The 19001-nt window shown below is 38.8% G+C and overlaps 1 protein-coding gene across 3 annotated transcripts in view; it reads right to left on the reverse strand.

Moving 5' to 3' along the window:
• LOC147361933 (ATP-binding cassette sub-family C member 4-like) overlaps positions 1-19001 on the reverse strand; it is a 217818-nt gene that overhangs the window by 14917 nt on the left and 183900 nt on the right. For 2 of the 3 annotated variants that reach the window (XM_086330250.1, XM_086330252.1), the window contains 4 exons: positions 13148-13303; positions 7867-7956; positions 1154-1326; positions 607-712 (listed from right to left, as the gene is read on the reverse strand). In XM_086330250.1, the coding sequence (XP_086186376.1) occupies positions 607-712; positions 1154-1326; positions 7867-7956; positions 13148-13303 (525 nt within the window). The remainder of the gene's footprint in view (positions 1-606; positions 713-1153; positions 1327-7866; positions 7957-13147; positions 13304-19001) is intronic. The other variant, XM_086330251.1, reaches the window with a different exon arrangement.

The raw sequence follows: 19001 nt of genomic DNA on the forward strand, positions 1-19001 counted from the left end.
CAGCAACCAGGCAGTGACTTCTTGGAGGTCTGAGTATCAATTCCTTAGGGCCTCTTTTCTGAGTTCTCAGGTCTGGAGATCTGTCCTAGGATATGGTAGCTGCTTTCTAAAATCATTACCCCAGTGTTTCACTTTTCTAGCCCTCTAATCCCTATGTAATAAATGCTGTTTTTCTCACTAGGCCTTTTCTTCTCATGGACTCCTGAGAAAATCTACAACTTTAGTCATAAACCTCCTGGCAGTCTAAACTAGAGGCTAATTTTTTTTATAAGGGAATCAAAAAATGCTGAAACAACTGACACAGTGAAAATGACTGAGTTCTACCCCACTAAAATATGGAGCTATAACTTGGGTTTGGAATATTTTAATGGTTGGCCATCATAAAAAAATGACAATTCAAATAAACTTTTAATATGAAAATATAAGATTATTGGATATATTACTTAATAGTGCATTCTAAAAGTATAGTTAAGTACTTGAGTAATTTTCAGGAATGAGAGAAGAAACTAAGAGAAAAATTAATGGAGGTTTCTATCAAATTTTACACAGAAGGATACACTGAAAATTGAACATAAATGGAAGCAACTAAAATGGAGAGGGTCTTACCATTATCCATTCACAATCAATAATGTTGCTCAACCTGTGTGCAATGGTCAGCACAGTGCACTGGGCAAATCTCTCACGAATTCTTTTTTGTATGAACTCATCAGTTCTAGAAACAAAGAAGTTGATTTAATTCAGTAAAGACAGGAAAAGCAGACTTAAGACTTAAAAATATCCTATGATATTTTTACAATGTTTTTTTTTAATCAATACTTTAACATATAGTCTTGTTCCTAAAAAACTAAGTATAAAAAGTCTACTTAGAAATTTACTATTTTTCATAAAATGATGGAAAATTAGTCTTCCCTCAAAATTGCTTGAAACTATCAGGAGCTGGATTTAAGAATTCAGCTTTCTTAGGGTGCTTCATAACAATATTAACACCATATAACATGTGTTGGTTTTTATGTTTATTTTCTGGAATTAATATTATCAACAGATATCCATGAGGCCAAGCGAGCACTTAGAAACATTTCTAAGATTCACTAAATGTTTTCCATTTACCACATTTACAAGTCAGTTTAAGATTTCCTGTGGCTCAGCTCCACACCTTGGATCCACGTATGATGTGGCTTTGTCAAGAATCAATATCTGATTCTTCCTGAGAAGAGCCCTGGCAAGGCACACCAGTTGTTTCTGACCAGCACTCAAGTTCAATCCAGATTCTGCTAATTCAGTATTCATTTTAGCAGGAAGACCTTCGACGGATTCTTTGAGTTGTACCTGTGCATACAGAAAGAATGACATTTTTCTAAGCAAACTGCTACTGAAGTAGACATGCCTTTTAGACATTAGAGCTTTGACATCCTCAGGACTTCTTACGTATCTTACATGTACAGCCAGGTGATGGGGAGAGCTCCTTCCAATGAGTGTTCACTGAGAAAGATTGTGGAGTCAACTCAGGACAAAAAGATCTCAGTGTCCCCCTTTCCCACCACAGGACATCCACCAAACCACCCACCCCCCCAGGGGTTAGTTAAGGAAGTTTCTCAAAAAGTGAAGCTATTTCTCCCAATATGATTGAAACAGAAAAGTTAAAAGGATCTTTATGGTTGAGTCAAGCTTCCTAAAGTACATTTTGCATAAGAATTTGTACACTAGAGAAAAGTTTTCAAAAATTTTACAGAAAATCTGGTTCTCTGAAGATATAAGCTTATTGGCCCTTTACTATTTTCTAAAGTTTAATATATGCAAGTTCCAGCAATAGCAAACTGCCACTTATACATTAGTAATCCTGGAGCCCATTCTGATGATGGTTCTTTCCCAAGTTTAATCCTACAAATAGTGGACCAGTCAAGTGCATTTTCTTCAGTGTCTTAAATGGATTGTTTGTGAATGAAAACACATGAAAAAGAAAACACAACATCTTATTTCCCCCAGTATATGGATACAGGTTATTGTCGTCCAGTTGCTGAGTCATGCCCAACACTTTGCAACCCCATGGACAGCAGCAAACCAGTGTTCCTAGTCATTCACTATTGCTTGGAGTTTGCTCAAACTCATGTCCATTAAGTTGATGATGCCATCCAACCATCTTGTCCTCTTTCATACCCTTCTCCACCTGCCTTCCATCTTTCCCAGCATCAGGGTCTTTTCTAATGAGTCTCTTCACACCAGGTAGCCAAAGTACTGGAGCTTCAGCTCCATCATCAGTCCTTCCAAGGAAAATTTGGGTTGATTTCCTTTAGGATTGACTGGTTTGATCTCCTTGCTGTCCAAAGGACTCTCAACAATCTTCTCCAGAACCACAGTTCTAAAGCATCAGTTCTTCAGCGCTCAGCCTTCTTTGTGGTCCAACTCTCACATTGGTACATGACTACTGGGAAAACCATAAGTTTGACTACATGGACTTTGTAGGCAAAGTCATGTCTCAGCTTTTTAATATTCTGTCTAGGTTTGTTATAGCTCCTCTTCCCAGGAGCAAGCATCTTTTAATTTCATGGCTGCAGTCACCATCTGCAATGATTTTGGAAATAAAGTCTGTCACTGTTTCCACTATTTCCCCATCTATTGCAATGAAGTGATGAGATAGGATGCCATGATCTCAGCTTCTTGAATGTTGAGTTTTAAGCCAGCTTTTTCACACCCCTCTTTCACTTTTATCAACAGGTTCTTTAGTTCCTCTTCACTTTCTACGATTAGGGTGGTGCATAGACCTGGATTACTGTGATACTGAATGGTTTCCCTTAGAAATGAACTGAGATCATTCTGTCATTTTGGAGATTGCACCAAAGTACGGCATTTTAGGTTCTTTTGTTGACTTTTTTTTTTTTTTTTGCAGCCAAACAAAAATAAATTCGAGACTTGAAGCCAGGCAGTCTGGGGATTAAGTCTTGCCTGGCTGTACCAACTGGGCAAGTTCCTGAACCTTCTATCTTAGCTTCCTAAACTCTAAGACTATGATACCATAATTATAAAGGTGTGCGCCTCCTAACATTGTTAAGAATATTAAATGAGTCAGTACATGCAGAATTTGTAACAGATCAATATATATATTGTCCATTATTAATAATGCTATCGGCTAGCCCCTCCTCAAGTTCTGCTTCACTTTTCTACTTTGCATGTATCAGCACTGAGATTTCGTTACATATGCATCGGCCTGCTTTTCAACTTCTTCAGGAGAATTTAAGCTCCAGAAGGACAGACATTTTGTCTCTTGATGACTGTGACAGCCCCAGAACCTGCAACATTGCCTAACAAGCTCTCAGTAGATATTTGTTGGCTAGATGAAGGTGGGCTTCCCCGGTGACTCAGTGGTAAAGAATCCACCTGCCAAACAGGAGACTTGGGTTTGATCCTGGGTGAGATTCCCTGGCTAAGGAAATCGCAACCCACTCCAGTATACTTGACTGAGAAATCCTATGGACAGAGGAGCATGGCAGGCTTCATGAGGTTGCAGAAGAGTCAGACGCGACAAACAGCAACAACATGAATGAAGGCATAAGTGACTGTAATTGTGTGACTTATCTGTTTCTGTAAATTAGAAAGTAATTAACCTCCAATTAAAATAAATAAATTTATATTAAAAAAATAAAATATACCATAGAAACTAAATTCATATGGATAATTAATTTATATATATCACTGTTTTCTTATTAAGTGTAATTGTAAAAAGGATATATTCTTATAACAATTAACTGGCTCCAAGATATCGTATCACACTTTAAATAAAGGAAAGCACTGAAAAAGTTATAATTTAAGGAAAATAGAACAAATAACTACTATTCAAAACTATACATCTCAATATAGAATACTTCAGATTGTTTTTGAGCTTGGGAAAATAATAGAATATAGCAAAACTGAAGAATAATAAACTGGACTTTAAGGCATCCTGTCTCCATCATCGCTGTGTGTACTCTGTGTAGTAGGTGCTGTCACCCCTCACAGGAGGGGAACACAGAGGTCAGGTGGTTTCCACATTTTGTGGAACTTTCTTACTTTTCAAGAAGAAAATCTGGTGTGGCTCAGAAGGAGACACTGAAATGCAATCAACAGATGGGGAAGAGCTTTTACCAGAGCAGGGCCAGCAGTAAAGGAAGTTTACCTAACACAAGGCCCCAGGAAATGGACATGTGACCTGTCTCCACAGCAAGGACTGAACCACGTGGTTCCTTATGCACAGGCTGCTGATGCCCAGGTTTCTGTATCTTTGTTTCCTGTGTGATGAGACACGCTTGTGTCCTAACAGAGACACTATCAATGTCAGACATTTACCTGTACTATTTCTTCCCAGTTTTGACAGGACATTTTTGTTATTGTTTAGTTGCTAAGTCGTGGGCCTTATGGACTGTAGCCTGCCAGGTTCCTCTGTCCATGGGATTTCCCATGCAAGAATATTGGAGTCGGTTACCATTTCCTCCTCCAGGGAATCTTCCCAACTCAGGGATCAATCCCACTTCTCCTCCATTGCACACAGACTCTTCATCACTTAGCAACTGTGGAAGCCCCCATACTCTACTCTTAATTCCAAATCCCAGTATCTAAGGTGTTTCATTTTTGCTTTTTAATGGAAGCAACACATCAACGATTCACTTCCAGAGATTTATCTACTATGACCTTTTAACCTCTGAATGATACAGTGCTTCATCTTCAGGCACTACTCATGTTATATTTTTGGAGCTGCCTTTGCTTTTTAGCTCCCCAATAGCACTAATTTCTGATGAACTTTTATCAGTTTACAGTAAGTTGGAAAGTTTTCAGTACGTGAAAAATGTACTTTAGGCATATTTAGAAAAATAACAAAATGAGACAGGCAGCATCCATAGGAATGTCTTCCTCCTGAGTGTCCATCTCTGCAGAGGAAGAAGAAACAGAACTAGAGGACCTTAAATGTTTTTATGCCATCTTTTCCTTTCCTCATAAAGAGGAAAACAGTGGTTTCCTCCTACTAATTCTCAGTTTAACTCTGTGAGTTTGGGTTCACATATCCAGTTAGGCATCATTGACAAATTAATAACTAGGGTTTTTGGTTCACTTAAAAACTGACTTCATTGAGTTAGTGATACCTCTTGATGAGGGTGAAGGAGGAGAGTGAAAAAGCTGGCTTAAAACTCAACATTAAGAAAACTAAGATCATGGCATCTAGTCCCACCATTTCATGGCAAATAAAGGGGAAAATTTAGAAGCAGTGATAGATTTCCTCTTCTTGGACTCTTAAGTCAGTGCAGATGGTGACTATAGCCTTGAAATTAGAAGGTGATTGCTTCTGGGCAGGAAAGCTATGACAAAACTAGACAGTGTGTTAAAAAGCAAAGATATCACTTTGCTGACAAAGGTCCATATAATCAAACCTATGGTCTTTCCAGTAGTCATGTACAGATGTGAAAGCTGGACAACAAGAGAGCGCTGAAGAATTGATGCTTCTGAACTGTGGTACTGGAGAACACTATTGAGAGTCCCTTGGAAACAAGGGATCAAACTGGTCAATCTTAAAGGAAATCAACCCTGAATATTCTCTGGAAGGACTGATGTTGAAGCTGAAGCAAAGACTCACAAATTTAAATGAAATCAGAGGTGCACTGCTTTTCAGGCAGGAGAAGGTGAAGCAATCAACCTAATTTAAGAAAACAAAATCCACATGTTGCTGAAAAGCAGGGTGGGTGTTTAAAGACTCAGTGGTAATATCCTTCAGAAACCAGAATTACTGACTAGAAACGGTCATACCTCCAAATCTGCCTGCTCACAGTCAAGGCTCATCTGTATATTACAGATTTCAGAGCTTCCATGGAAGGGTGACACTAAATGACAAACATACCAATTCAAACCAACATGAACAATCAATCTCTCAGATTTGTGAAACAACAAACAAACAAACAGAAAAGATTTTTTAAAATATGCCACACTTCTCTGAAATGAAAAAATCAATCAAACATTTAGTAGTTATTTATGTAGAATGTTTTCCCTGTGTTTTCCTCTAAGAGTCTTATAGTATCTGGTCTTACATTTAGGTTTTCAATCCACTTTGAGTTTATTTTTGCATACAGTATTAAGGAGTGTTCTAATTTTCTTCTTTTACACATAGCTGTCCAGTTTTCCCAGCATCACTTACTGAAGAGACCACCTCTTCTCCATCGTATATTCCTGCCTTGTTTGTCACAGATTAGCTGACCACAGGTGTGTGAGTTCATCTCTGGACTCTCTAGCCTGTTCCATTGATCTATATTTCTGTTTTTGTGCCAGTGCCACACCATCGTGATTACTCTAGATCTGTATTGAACTAGCCAAAAAGTTCGTTTAAGTTTTTCCATAAAATCTTATGTAACAAATTTTTGGCCAACTCAGTGATATATTCTGAAGTCAGGGAACCTAATTTCTCCAGCTTCATTTTTCTTTCTTAAAACTGCTTTGGCAACTTGGGGTCTTTTGTGTTTCCATTAAAACTGTAAATTTTTTGGCTCTAATTCTATGAAAAATGCCATTGATAATTTGACAGGGATTGTATTTAATCTGAAGATTCTTTAGGTAGTATAGTCATTTTCACAATATTGTTTCTTCCAATCCAAGAACATGGTATATCCCTCCATCTGTTTTGCATCATCTTTGATATCTTTTGTCAGTATCTTATAGTTTTATGGGTACAGGTCTTTTGCCTCCTTAGGTAGGTTTATTCCTAGGTATTTTATTGTTTTTGTTGCAATGGTAAAGAGACTGCTTTCTCAATTTCTGTTTCTAATCTTTCATCGTTAATGCATAGGAATACTCATTCTTACTTTTTAAAATCAAAAGACTGAGCTAGGTCCTAGGAGAAATTAGAAATCTGTCTATGGCTTAGAAGTCTAGGGTTTCTTCCAACAGTAGAATTGATTTATAAAACTAGTGCAAATACACAAAATGATTTGTATTAAAATATAAACTGACAGCAACTTAATAGTCAAAATTTTTTTCATGCAAGGGTGAGGAAATTCAAAGAAGTGGAGCAAGCAAAAACATGACACAAATAACAGAAAATTCTCTAGAAATGAACCTCCCATGTAAAAACTGAGCAGATGTTCCAGGGTTCTGTTATCTGCATTCATGCTACAGCATTAAAATGACATAATTGCCAATAAATAATCATCATTAATTCCGACTATATAATTGACCTTTATAAACACTTTCCTATGAAACTTCTACATTTTATTAGTATGATCTTGTTTATATCTTTTAGTTAATAAGAAAAAAACTACTATTGTCTCCACTTAGGAGATGTTTCCCAAGACCAGAGGAATAAAATGAATATTGGAGTGTAATGGAGTAATTAATTCACTAGGTCACTAGTAGAATTTGATCCCTCATGCGAAGTGTTGACTCATTGGAAAAGACTCTGATGCTGGGAGGGATTGGGGGCAAAGGAGAAGGGGACGACAGAGGATGAGATGACTGGATGGCATCACTGACTCGATGGACATGAGTCTCAGTGAACTCCTGGAGTTGGTGATGGACAGGGAGGCCTGGTGTGCTGTGATTCATGGGGTCCCAAAGAGTCAGACACGACTGAGCGACTGATCTGATCTGATCTGATATAAGTACTCTGCTAAGGACAAGATAATGTGTCTATTTGTTCAGGGTTCTAGGAAAATAGCTAAAATGAAAACATGTCACATTATATTGTTGATTTTCATCATCATCAATACACACATTTTAAGTGCACCCATGTCATCAGTGTTTTCCTATTACCAAGTTACTGAAACTGACACGCTCCCCTTAATTATCTGCAAAGCTCTAAATGTAAACACACATATACAGATGCTAACAAGTTAATTACAGTTACTATTAATAAATTACCTCTTCTAAGGCATTCCACAGTTCATTATCCGTATGCTCATTAAAGGGATCCAGATTTTCCCTCATTGTTCCAGTGAATAAAACAGGTTCCTAAATACCCCAAAATAGTGAATGTTATTACCTTAACCTGTTTTCATTTTATTCTAATGTGTACAGAATGTCAAAATTAAAATGCAGAAACATCTAAATTCATTAATTATTAATAACATAGTTGCAAATGTATGATTACAAAAAAGCATCTCTAAAATAATTTTCCATTGTACAAAGTGTGCTACAAAATATCATTTGGACTACTGAACACTAACAGAAGAAAGTGTTGAAGAAGTTTTTTCATTGTAAGGAAAAAATTGAAGACAAAGGAAGATTTGATTTTTTTTTAATACCACCCTGCTAATAAATATCTGCTTAAACACTCACACAAACATGAGAAACTTAACATTAAGATCTACATAAATTAACTGTCAATGCTGGTATGACTGGGAAATACCAACAGCATGATTAGTAGAGGTTTGTGTCTCAAAGCAAACCACTAAACATTTACACATTAGCACTGAAGAATAAACTAGGCTATTTTCTCCATTGGTCAGACTGTCTTCTAGGGTCTGGAATCTCTCCACATGTGTGAAACGAACATCCCCACATGTGCAAGGGGAACGTAAGCTCCTGGGGTCTGCAGCACCTCTGTCCATGGAGAGATCACCTCTGATGTTGGCATCAGCTGGTCCCCACGTTCTCTCACCTGTGTGTCAGGATAACCTGCCTCACAGAACCTCACAGAACCTAGAACTTGCAGTTACTAACTGCAAGGCCAGGAGGACCTGAAACCCACCTTGACCTGTGTCATGATACTTTAATTTAAATAGTTCTTCCTATCCATCTGCTTCAGGAGGAGCCATAAGTAAATTACTCTGGAAATATATGTGTCCTCTTGGCTTCAAGATTCATTTTGATATTTGGCAAAACTAATACAATTATGTAAAGTTTAAAAATAAAATTAAAAAAAAAAGAGAGAGAGAGAATCCTGTACATAAGCTCATGTAGGCCATTTACATTTTCTTCTGGAAGGCTCTAGTAACCTAGGTCATAAGAATATGGATAGCAGTGAAGAGCCCAATAAGCTCCTTTCAGTGAAGGGGGCAGAACAAGGGAATGCACTCGTGTGGGAACAAGAGGAGAACTGACTCTTCCACAAGTGCCCGGAACTGCTCTGAATCACACGTTCAAATCAGCCTTGGGGCTGGACTTTCCTCCTCACTTCACAAAAGCCTGAGAGGAAAGATGAAGATAGACAGACATTTCTTTCCCCTAATCATAAGGAAGAATGATACTCAGGAAGCCTTCCAAACCTTCTTTCAATATGGTCTAAGTTTTAAGCCTGGTGAGAGAGGAAAGAATACAGAAAACTCAGGATGTGCCACCAAAAAAGAGATATCTGAGCAAATCCACAATTAAAAAGACATTATAAAGGGAGATTGATTCGCACAAAGTTGATTAAGTAGCCAATATGCCTCCAAAGCACTGAAAATCACTAGTCATACAATATTTCAGAATGAATACTGAACTGAACTGAAAAAACTCAAAACACAAATTTAAGGTCTCCCTTAAAACTTGAATTTAGGATCAAAGACTAAACAACCATCTAAACAATGGTAAGCATTCCTTGTCAGGGGACTAACCATCATTCTACTTCAGATTTTTATAAAAACTTGTTACTTCTTGTAGTTATCAACCTTAAGATTCCCACATGCAGGTATCTTCTGCATGTCTCCATGGGGTTTACACAAGCGACATAGCCAGGCGAGGGGAGGCTGGTCCCCAATATTCTTCTTCCTTCCCTTCATTTTCTAGGTTCTTTCAAGTAAGCAGGCTACTCCCTGCATATAATCTCAACCGGTGGTCTTTCTGGGGGACATATTTAACTACTTCAGATCCTAAGCATAAAGAACACACATACTTCAGCTACCTGTTGTGTTTAAGAAAATTATTTAAGAAGAACTTTCATTTTTGCTTATTCCTGAAATTTTGAACAGAAGTTGAGGAGTACCTTCTTAATAACACAGTATTCATCTTTGAAAGTTCCCCCCATGACTGATGGTCTATGTCCCCACTCCCCTGTCTCTGCTCCTACCCAGGTCCTTGTTATCATCACATCTTCCCCAGTTCTGACCTGTTCATGCAGGGTCAGCAGTGACGGGGATGAGCCTGGGAGGAAGAGAGACCACCATGGAAGCTCTCTGCTGCTTCCAGGATCACAGGGACCAGGGATCCAAGGAAGATGGTGTGGGCCTGGCTCACCTAAGAGAGGCAACTCAAAGAAACAGCACTGGGCTCCCCCTCCACAGAGTCTGCTCTCAGCTTCCTAAATTCCCTAAATTGGGGTGTTGGGACACAAGCATCAATGCTTCCTACTCATTTGGGGGGGAGAGGAATGTAAGTTTTTGCACTTAGACAAGTAAATTCCAGTAACCAAACTAACAGGCTTTCTCCACCTCTGCAGCTAGCAAGACACTGTAAAGACAAAGGGCTCTTGGTTGGGGAGGGATAAGATTTTGAGTATCTTCTCCTGACACATATCAACCCATGACATACAAGTGCATAAACCCATTTCTAAACTGATATTTCCAAATGAGGGACAGAGCAATAGGAGTAGTATCTTCTGGCTTTGTTCTATGCTTATTCACTCTTGCTATGGTTTGGGGAGTCCTTTCAAGTGGGATGGTAGGAAAAATGGGGGAAAAGCTTTATATCCAAGGATATGAAAGGACTTTACAGACATGCCCTTTATTTCTACTAACTAATCTCACATGGCCATTTCAGAGATGAGTACCATCAAAGCATAAAACTTGGGAATTTAAGCTCATTTATTTTCTACTGTAACCATAAATCATAAATCTAATAGCCAGAGGAAATCTTTGAATATGGGGACTATCCAGTTTTTCTGAAAGGGATACCTTTAGAAAAATATTTTTCAATTGTGATAAAATATACATAAATTTCAGAGAAGGCAATGGCACCCCACTCCAGTACTCTTGCCTGGAAAATCCCATGGACAGAGGAGCCTGGTAGGCTGCAGTTCATGAGGTCGCTAAGAATCGGACATGACTGAGCGGCTTCACTTTCACTGTTCACTTTCATGCATTGCAGAAGGAAATGGCAACCCACTCCAGTGTTCTTGCCTGGAGAATCCCAGGGACAGAGGAGCCTGGTAGGAGGCCATCTATGGGGTTGCACAGAGTTGGACACGACTGAAGCGACTTAGCAGCAGCAGCAGCAGCACACATAAATTTGCTAGATTAGCCACTTTAAGTGCACACTTCAGTGGTGTTAAATACATTCACATTGTTGTACAGCCATCACCACCATCCAGCTGTAGATCTCCTTTCATCTTGAAGAACTGAAACTCTGTACCCATTAAACAACTCCCCTCTCCTGGCCACTCCTGGTACCCACCATTCTATATCCTGTATCCATGAATTTACTACTCTAGGTAACTCCTATTAGTAGAATCATACAGTATTTGTCCTTTGTAAATTACTTATTTCACTTAATGTTTTCAAGGTTCATCTGTGCTGTAGCATGTGTCAGAATTTTCTTCTTTATTAAGGCTGAGTAATATTCTACTGTATGTATGCACACCACGTTTTGATTGTTGATTCATCTGTCAATGGGCCCTTGGGTGCCTCCACCTTTTTGCTGTTGAGAATTCTGCTATAACATGCATGTCCCAGTATCTCTTCAAGACCTTTCTTCCAATTCTTTTGGGTTTATATTCTAATGTAGAATTGCTAGGTCATATGATATTTCCATCATTAACTTTTCTGAGCAACCAACAAGTTGATTTCCGTAGTGGTTGCACTATTTTACATTCCTATCAGCAATAAACATGGGTTCTAATTTCTCTACATCCTTGCCAACACTAGTAACTTTATTTTTTTCTCTCTCTTTTCTTTGATAGCAGACATCTTAAGGGGTGTGAGGTGGCATTTCACTAGAGTCTGAAAAAACTATCTTGATTTAAAAATTACTTAGAGTAATCCCAGGTATTTTCAAGGTCACAGGCAGGTAGCAACAGCTGTCCCCAAGTCCACATTCACCGTCCTTTGGGTGCCATGTTGTACATGCTTCCTGATAACAGGTATTTCAGGACACATTACACCCACATTCCAGGAAGCACATTTGCCTGGCTCATTCTGTCTCATCTCCTCTCTGTTTCTCATCTCAAGAGGGTATTTTTCTGAGCTTCCTTTGATAGGCAGATGATTGCTAAGTATATAAATAAAAACTCATTTTTTTTTTAATCAGCAAGTCTGTCAAAGCAGAGGGCAGGATGATAGATGAGGACACAGGATCAAGGTTGCGCTTGGCTATATACCTGGAGGATAGTAATCTCTCAGTAAATATCACAGAATTATGTTGAATGAATGAACCACAGGAATGACAGCAGTGTTTACCATGCATATAATCCAGTCTCCAAACTCTCCCTGAAAGTTACACTACTTTACAAAGAAGAAGAAAAGAGAACAGAATCAGAGCCCAGGAAGAGATGGCCAACTCAACACCCCACCATCACAGCAGGCACATATGGGTCTACATGAAACACTTCACACTCATTGACCTATTTTATCCTCACAACAGATTGAGGGGGTGATACTGTTATCTGCCTTGTAAGACAGAGAAAACCAAGGTACATAGAGACAGAATTCTGAGTCCCCTGCTCTTCCTCACTATTCTGCACTGCCTCCCTGGTGAAAATTATTCATTAATGGCTAAATTGTCAAAGTCTCCCCAAAGCATCTATATGTCCTATAATTCTCAAAGCCCCACAATTCCATAGAAAGTTCTCCAAGGAGATAATCACTTTTTAAAAGATGTCCTGGTTTCCCACAACAAAATTACATCTGTAAGACACTTATTAACAAAATTCATGTTTCCCTATAGGAACTTCTCCAGCACTAAACAATTTATCCTTCTGTTCTCAGAATTATGTGATTATCAGTGAATAAAATTGTGGAAACTAAGGAAGTCTGAGTCAAGAAATCTATCTCAGTAAGTTATTAAATCACATGCACACAAAACTAACAAATGAACAACAACAACAAAAAAAAACACCTGGTATCTGATGAAAGTGTCTATTGAAAATACCTGCTGCTAAAAACATGCTCTACCGGGGGAAAAAAAGGATCAACTCATTCACTTAATTTGAAAAAAACAATCAAATTAAAAGCACTTAAACTTAGACGCCTTACACAAAGAACATGTGAGAGTGCTCTGCTGTGCGTACCTGAAGTGCAACTGACAATTTCTTCCTTAAATCGTGCAGTCCAATATGTGCTGTCAAGATTCCATCAATATAAATGCCACCTTCAGGTTCTGACAATCGAAAAAGGGCAGCAACGAGGGAACTTTTTCCAGCTCCTGTTCTTCCCACGATGCCATACTGTAAAGAGACCCAGGGGGGATGAAGAATTAACAGGATGCACAAAACATAGGAGAACCCTGATTGTTGAAGACGAATTTTTAAGGTTCTATTATATATAAAGAGTAGTCTATAAGTTTCCCAGGGCTTCCCTGGTGGCTCAGACGGTAAAGTGTCTGGCTGCAGTGCAGAAGACCCAGGTTCAATCCCTGGGTCAGGAAGATCCCCTGGAGAAGGCCATGGCAACCCACTTCAGTATTCTTGCCTGGTGAATCCCATGGTCCGAGGAGCCTGGTGGGCTACAGTCCATGGGGTAACAAAGAGTCAGAGATGACCAAGCAACTTCATAAGTTTCTCAAGCATGGCCCTGCTGGCATTTTGGACCAGATAATTCATTGTTGAGGCTCAGGGGCCTGTCCTGTATATTGTATGATGATTGACAGTAGCCATGAACCCACTAGACACCAGATGCAACCCCCAAATTGTGGCAACCAAAAATGACAGAAATTCACAAATGTCCCTGTTTAAGATCACCATCATCCTAAGAATACACAACATAAACTATAGTGATTTTCATGCCTTCTAAAAATGTCAGGCAATTTTATTCAGATTTCCCTGAATAAATGTTTAATATGCTGAAAATTGTTTTCTATAATTATCATATAAGGAGCAGAAGGGGATAACAGAGGATGAGATGGTTGGATGGCATCACTGACTCAATGGACATGAGTCTGAGTAAACTCTGGGAGTTGGTGATGGACAGGGAGGCCTGGCGTGCTGCAGTCCATGGGGTCGCAAAGAGTCACACACGACTGAGTGCCTGAACTGAACTGATCATTATGTGGTATGTTAAAGGGGGAGACATATATGTGTATGCAGTGTGTGTGTGTGTGTGTGTGTGTGTTTTTGTGTGTGTGTGTGTGTGTGTGTAACTAACATTCACAAGTAAAGGAAGAAGACCTGAAAAATAATCTGCCTGCAGTGAAAAACTAGCAGTCTCCTAAGTGGTCCATAAGAAGTCAGCTTTTAAATTAGTTTGATTCCTACTCCCTGGATAATTTGACCTTGAGTATTGACCATGGGTAATTTTACAGAGATGTCGACAAGTCAAGACAGAGTGTTAACACAAACAAGTGCTCACTTTCTGTGTTATTTATTTAAGAGGAATTATTCTTCGGTAGAAAAATGAAATCACTTCCTGATATTAAATATCTTAATAATATTCTATCTTGAAAGGAAACATCTTCAAATATAAAATGCAGGTCTCAGTCTTGAAAGAGGCCAGTAGACAAAATTTCCATAATGAGATCAACAATGATATAAATAATGTTTGCTATTTACATGGGACCTTTCATCGGAGTAGGTCAAAAGGCATTTTATTAATAAATTAATACTTAACAACTGAACCTTGGAAAAACACATGTCAGGTGTCAGTCTATTTACTAAAACCAGAGCAGAGAGAAATTAAACGCACTAACAGTAAGATTCAAGAATCAGTACAGAGTAGGTAAAATGCTGGTGGCTGGTGGTTTAGTCACTGAGTCGTGTCCAACTCTTGCCGACCCCATGGACTGTCGCCTGCCAGGCTCCTCTGTCCATGGGATTCTCCAGGCAAGAATACTGGAGTGAGTTGCCATTTCCTTCTCCCATGTAAAATGCTGGTGAGGAATAAAACTGCATTCAAATATATATGCAGAAACTGGCCTTTTTTACCAATGAATTTTTAAGTGAAAGAAAGTATTAATCACTTGTGTCCAACTCTTTGCGACCCCCTGGACTGTAGACTGCCAGGCTCCTCTGTCCATGGAATTCTCCAGGCAAGAGTACTGGAGTGGGTTGCCGTTTCCTACTCAAGGGGATCTTCCTGACCCATGGATGGATCCCAGGTCTCCTACATTGCAGGCAGATTCTTTACCTTCTGAGCCACTGGGGAAGCCCAATTGCAAATTCTCTGAAGGAAGCTTTCCAAGAGATTATTTCATCTATATTTAAAATCTGGAATTGATAGTGTAAGATATGCTTTAAGTTTTAAAACTCATGACTTTAAAAAAGAACTACTAAATCTTTCTGAGCAATATAATCAGAATGCTTGGAATGTTTCATGTTTTCTGATTTGAATACTTCTAAAGTTTCAAATCTTAGTCTGTCAAATCAATCATGGCATTTCAAAAATGAATTTATCTTTATAGAGATTAAACATAAGAAAAGTGGGTTTACCTAATTTTATTATCTTATAAAGGTAATATAATGACTATAAGACATTTTATTGTTGTTCAATCATTCAGTCATGTCTGACTATTTGCGACGCCATGGACTGCAGCATGCCAGGTTTCCCTGTCCTTCACTATCTCCTGGAGCTTGCTCAAATTCATGTCCATTGAATTGGTGATGTCACCCAATCATTTCATCCTCTGCCATCTCCTTCTCTTCCTGCCTTCAATCTTTCCCAGCATCAGGGTCTTTTCCAATGAAATGGCTCTTCACATCAGGTGGCCAAAGTATTGGAGATTCAGCTTCAGCATCAGTTCTTCCAATGATTATTCAGGGTTGATTTCCTTTAGGATTGACTGGTTTGATTGCCTTGCTGTCTGAGGGACTCTCAAGAGCCTTCTCCAGCACAACAGTTCAAAAGCATCAGTTCTTCAGTGCCCACACTGTTTATGGCCCAACTCTTACATCCATACATGACTCCTGGAAAAAGCATAGCTTTGACTAGATGGACCTCTGTTGGCAAAATAATGTCTCTGCTTTTTAATTTGTTGTCTACGTTTGTCATAGCTTTCCTTCCAAGGAACAAGCATCTTCTAATTTCACAGTTGCAGTCATCGCCCACAGTGATTTGGAGCATAAGAAAATAAAGTCTATCACTGTTTCCATTGTTTTCCCATCTATTTGCCATGAAGCGATGAAACCAGAGGCAATGATCTTAGCTTTCTGCATGTTGAGTTTTAAGCCAGCTTTTTGCACTCTCCTCTTTCACCTTCATCAAGAGGTTCTTTAGTTCCTCTTTGCTTTCTGCCATTCGGGTGATATCATCTGCATATCTGAGGTTACTGATATTTCTCCTGGCAATCTTGATTCCACCTTGAGCTTCATCCAGCCCAGCATTTTGCATGCTGTACTCTGCATGTAAGTTGAATAAGCAGGGTAACAATATACAGCCTTGAAGTACTTCTTTCCCACTTTTTGAACCAGTACATTGTTCCATGTCCAGTTCTAACTGTTGCTTCTTGATCTGCATACAGGCTTATCAGGACATTTTGTACCTTACATTAATCCCTAATTCATATAATATAGATGTGCCATTCTCTGCATGCAGGCAGGTTGTAGTGTGTATATATATATGGCTCATCTGTTCTGTGTACAAGCAGGCCTCAAAGATATTTTGTATTTGGCTCCAGACTACCTCAACAATGTGAATATCAAAATAAAGCAAGATATATGAATTTTTTGTTTCTCTATGCAAATAAAAGTTATGTTTATACTCTATTGTAGTCTAATGAGGTACAATAGCATTATATAAGGTAATAGTACATACCTTAATTTCCAATACTTTATTGCTAAAAGAATGCTAACCATCTGAGCATTTATAGGGTAACATTAAAAACCACTGATCACGGATCAGAATAATAAATATAATAATAATGAAATGGTTTGAAATATTGCAAAAATTATCAAAATGAGACAGAGACATGAAGTGAGCAAATGCTATAGGAAAAATGGTGCCATTTTACTTGCCTGACACAGCATTGCCATAAATGTCCAATTTTTTTTTTTAAGCATTTATCTGTGAAGCACAGTTAAACAGATGTGCCTATATTTCTGTGTGTTCTCATACATAAATCAACACACATCAGGACACAGGTGAGAACTGATCTGTGAGAATGTGTGTATGTTCCCATGTTACCAGCTCTACTGTAACTGACCCATCTGTGCAAATAGGAACATCTGTCACTTTAGGTAAATGGACTGAGATATGTTGGGGCACCAAGGACTGCTCATGACCACAGGACTGTGAGTTCCAAACTCCAGTGAAGAGAACTAAAAACCAGGGGACTTCCCTGGCATTCATTCCAGTGGTTAAGATTCTGTGCTTCCACTGCAGGAGGCATGGATTTGATCCCTGGTCAGGGAACTAAGATCGCACATGCTGCATGGCCCCAAACACCCCAAAAAGAAAAAAGCAACTCACAGAAAACCTGACGCTGATTATTCCAGAGTTCAGTCTTCAAAGCTATAGTCTGAATGTCTTTTCTGAGTAACCAAAGGGTTCTACCAACTGCCCATGAAGAGTGTCACCAGTATCAGTAACCTTACATTCTTCAATCTAAAGACAGTTGGGGGACTTCCCTGGTGGCTCAGTGATAAAGAATCTGCCTGCCAATGCAGTAGACGTGGGTTCAATCCCTAGTCTAGTAGAATTACACATGCTGTGAAACAACTAAGCCCGTGCACCACAACTATTGAGCCTGCGCTCTAGAACCCGGGAACCACAACTGTTGAGCCGACATGCCACAACTATTGAAGACCTTGCACCCTATAGCCCATGCTCTTAACAAGAGAAGACACCACCATGAGAGGCTCACATGTGGCAACTAGAGAAAAGCCCAAGCAGCAACAAAGACCCAGCACAGCCAAAAATAAATAAATAAATACAATTATAAAGACTCTTAAAGAAAATCTTCTGTTATTGGTTTTGCAATGGCCCCTTTCTGTTTTTCCAACCAGGTTGGTCTCTGATGATGACAGAACTTATTACACACTTGCTTTTGGATCTCTCTTCACACACCAAACTCAACATATTCAACACCCAATGCCCCACACAAAACAATCCCTTCATCTGTCTTCCCTACTTTATTCTCATTACTTCTTTCCCAGGCTCACAGTGTTTAAAAAACAAATTAAATTCCTTAATCATAATCAGTGCAAATAAATTTAAAAAGTAAATAAATACTAGCTATAGCCCAGCACTCTGAAAAAAATTCTTAAAATTATATTTTTACTTTCTAGGCTGCTGCATGTGTTCTTTTTGTTGTTTCTGTATTTTTTTGTATGTGTTCTTAAAGACACAGTTCACATATTTAAGCAAAATGGGATTAATGTGAACATACTGTTATATGTGTTTTCATTTAGTATTTTGTAATGCTTTCATAATATTGTAGTACATGTGATCATTTATTTAACAAATCCTCTATTGCTGGATATTTAGGCAGTGTCAAATAGTTAGCTACTGGAAATAACTCTGTGTTAAATATCCCTGAAGCTAAATCTTTGCAAACAACTTTAAGCATTTCCTTCACATAAATTCTCAGATTTGGAACTGCTGAGAGTCAAGTATGAACCCCTTGGACAGCAAGTATGAATCCCTTGGATAGCAAGGAGATCAAACAAGTCAATCCTAAAGGAAATCAGTCCTGAATAGTCATTGGAAGAACTGATGCTAAAGCTCCAATACTTTGGCTACCTGACACAAAGAACCAACTCATTAGAAAAGACCCTGATGCTGGGAAAGACTTAAGACAGAAGGGGAAGGGGACAACAGAGGATGAGATGGCTGGATGGCATCACTGATACAATGAGCATGAACTTGGGCAAACTCCCGGAGATGGTGAGAGACAGAGAAACCTGGTGTGTGTCAGTCCTTGGGGTTGTGAAGAGTCGGACACAACTAGGTGACTGAACAGCAACAACAAAGTATAAACATTTTCAGAGGAAGCTG

This window comes from Bos grunniens, chromosome 12 (assembly GCF_055505025.1).
Source record: "Bos grunniens cultivar Pamir isolate PY7600 chromosome 12, Bosgru_T2T1.0, whole genome shotgun sequence".
In the NCBI taxonomy this organism is placed as follows: Eukaryota; Metazoa; Chordata; class Mammalia; order Artiodactyla; family Bovidae; genus Bos; species Bos grunniens.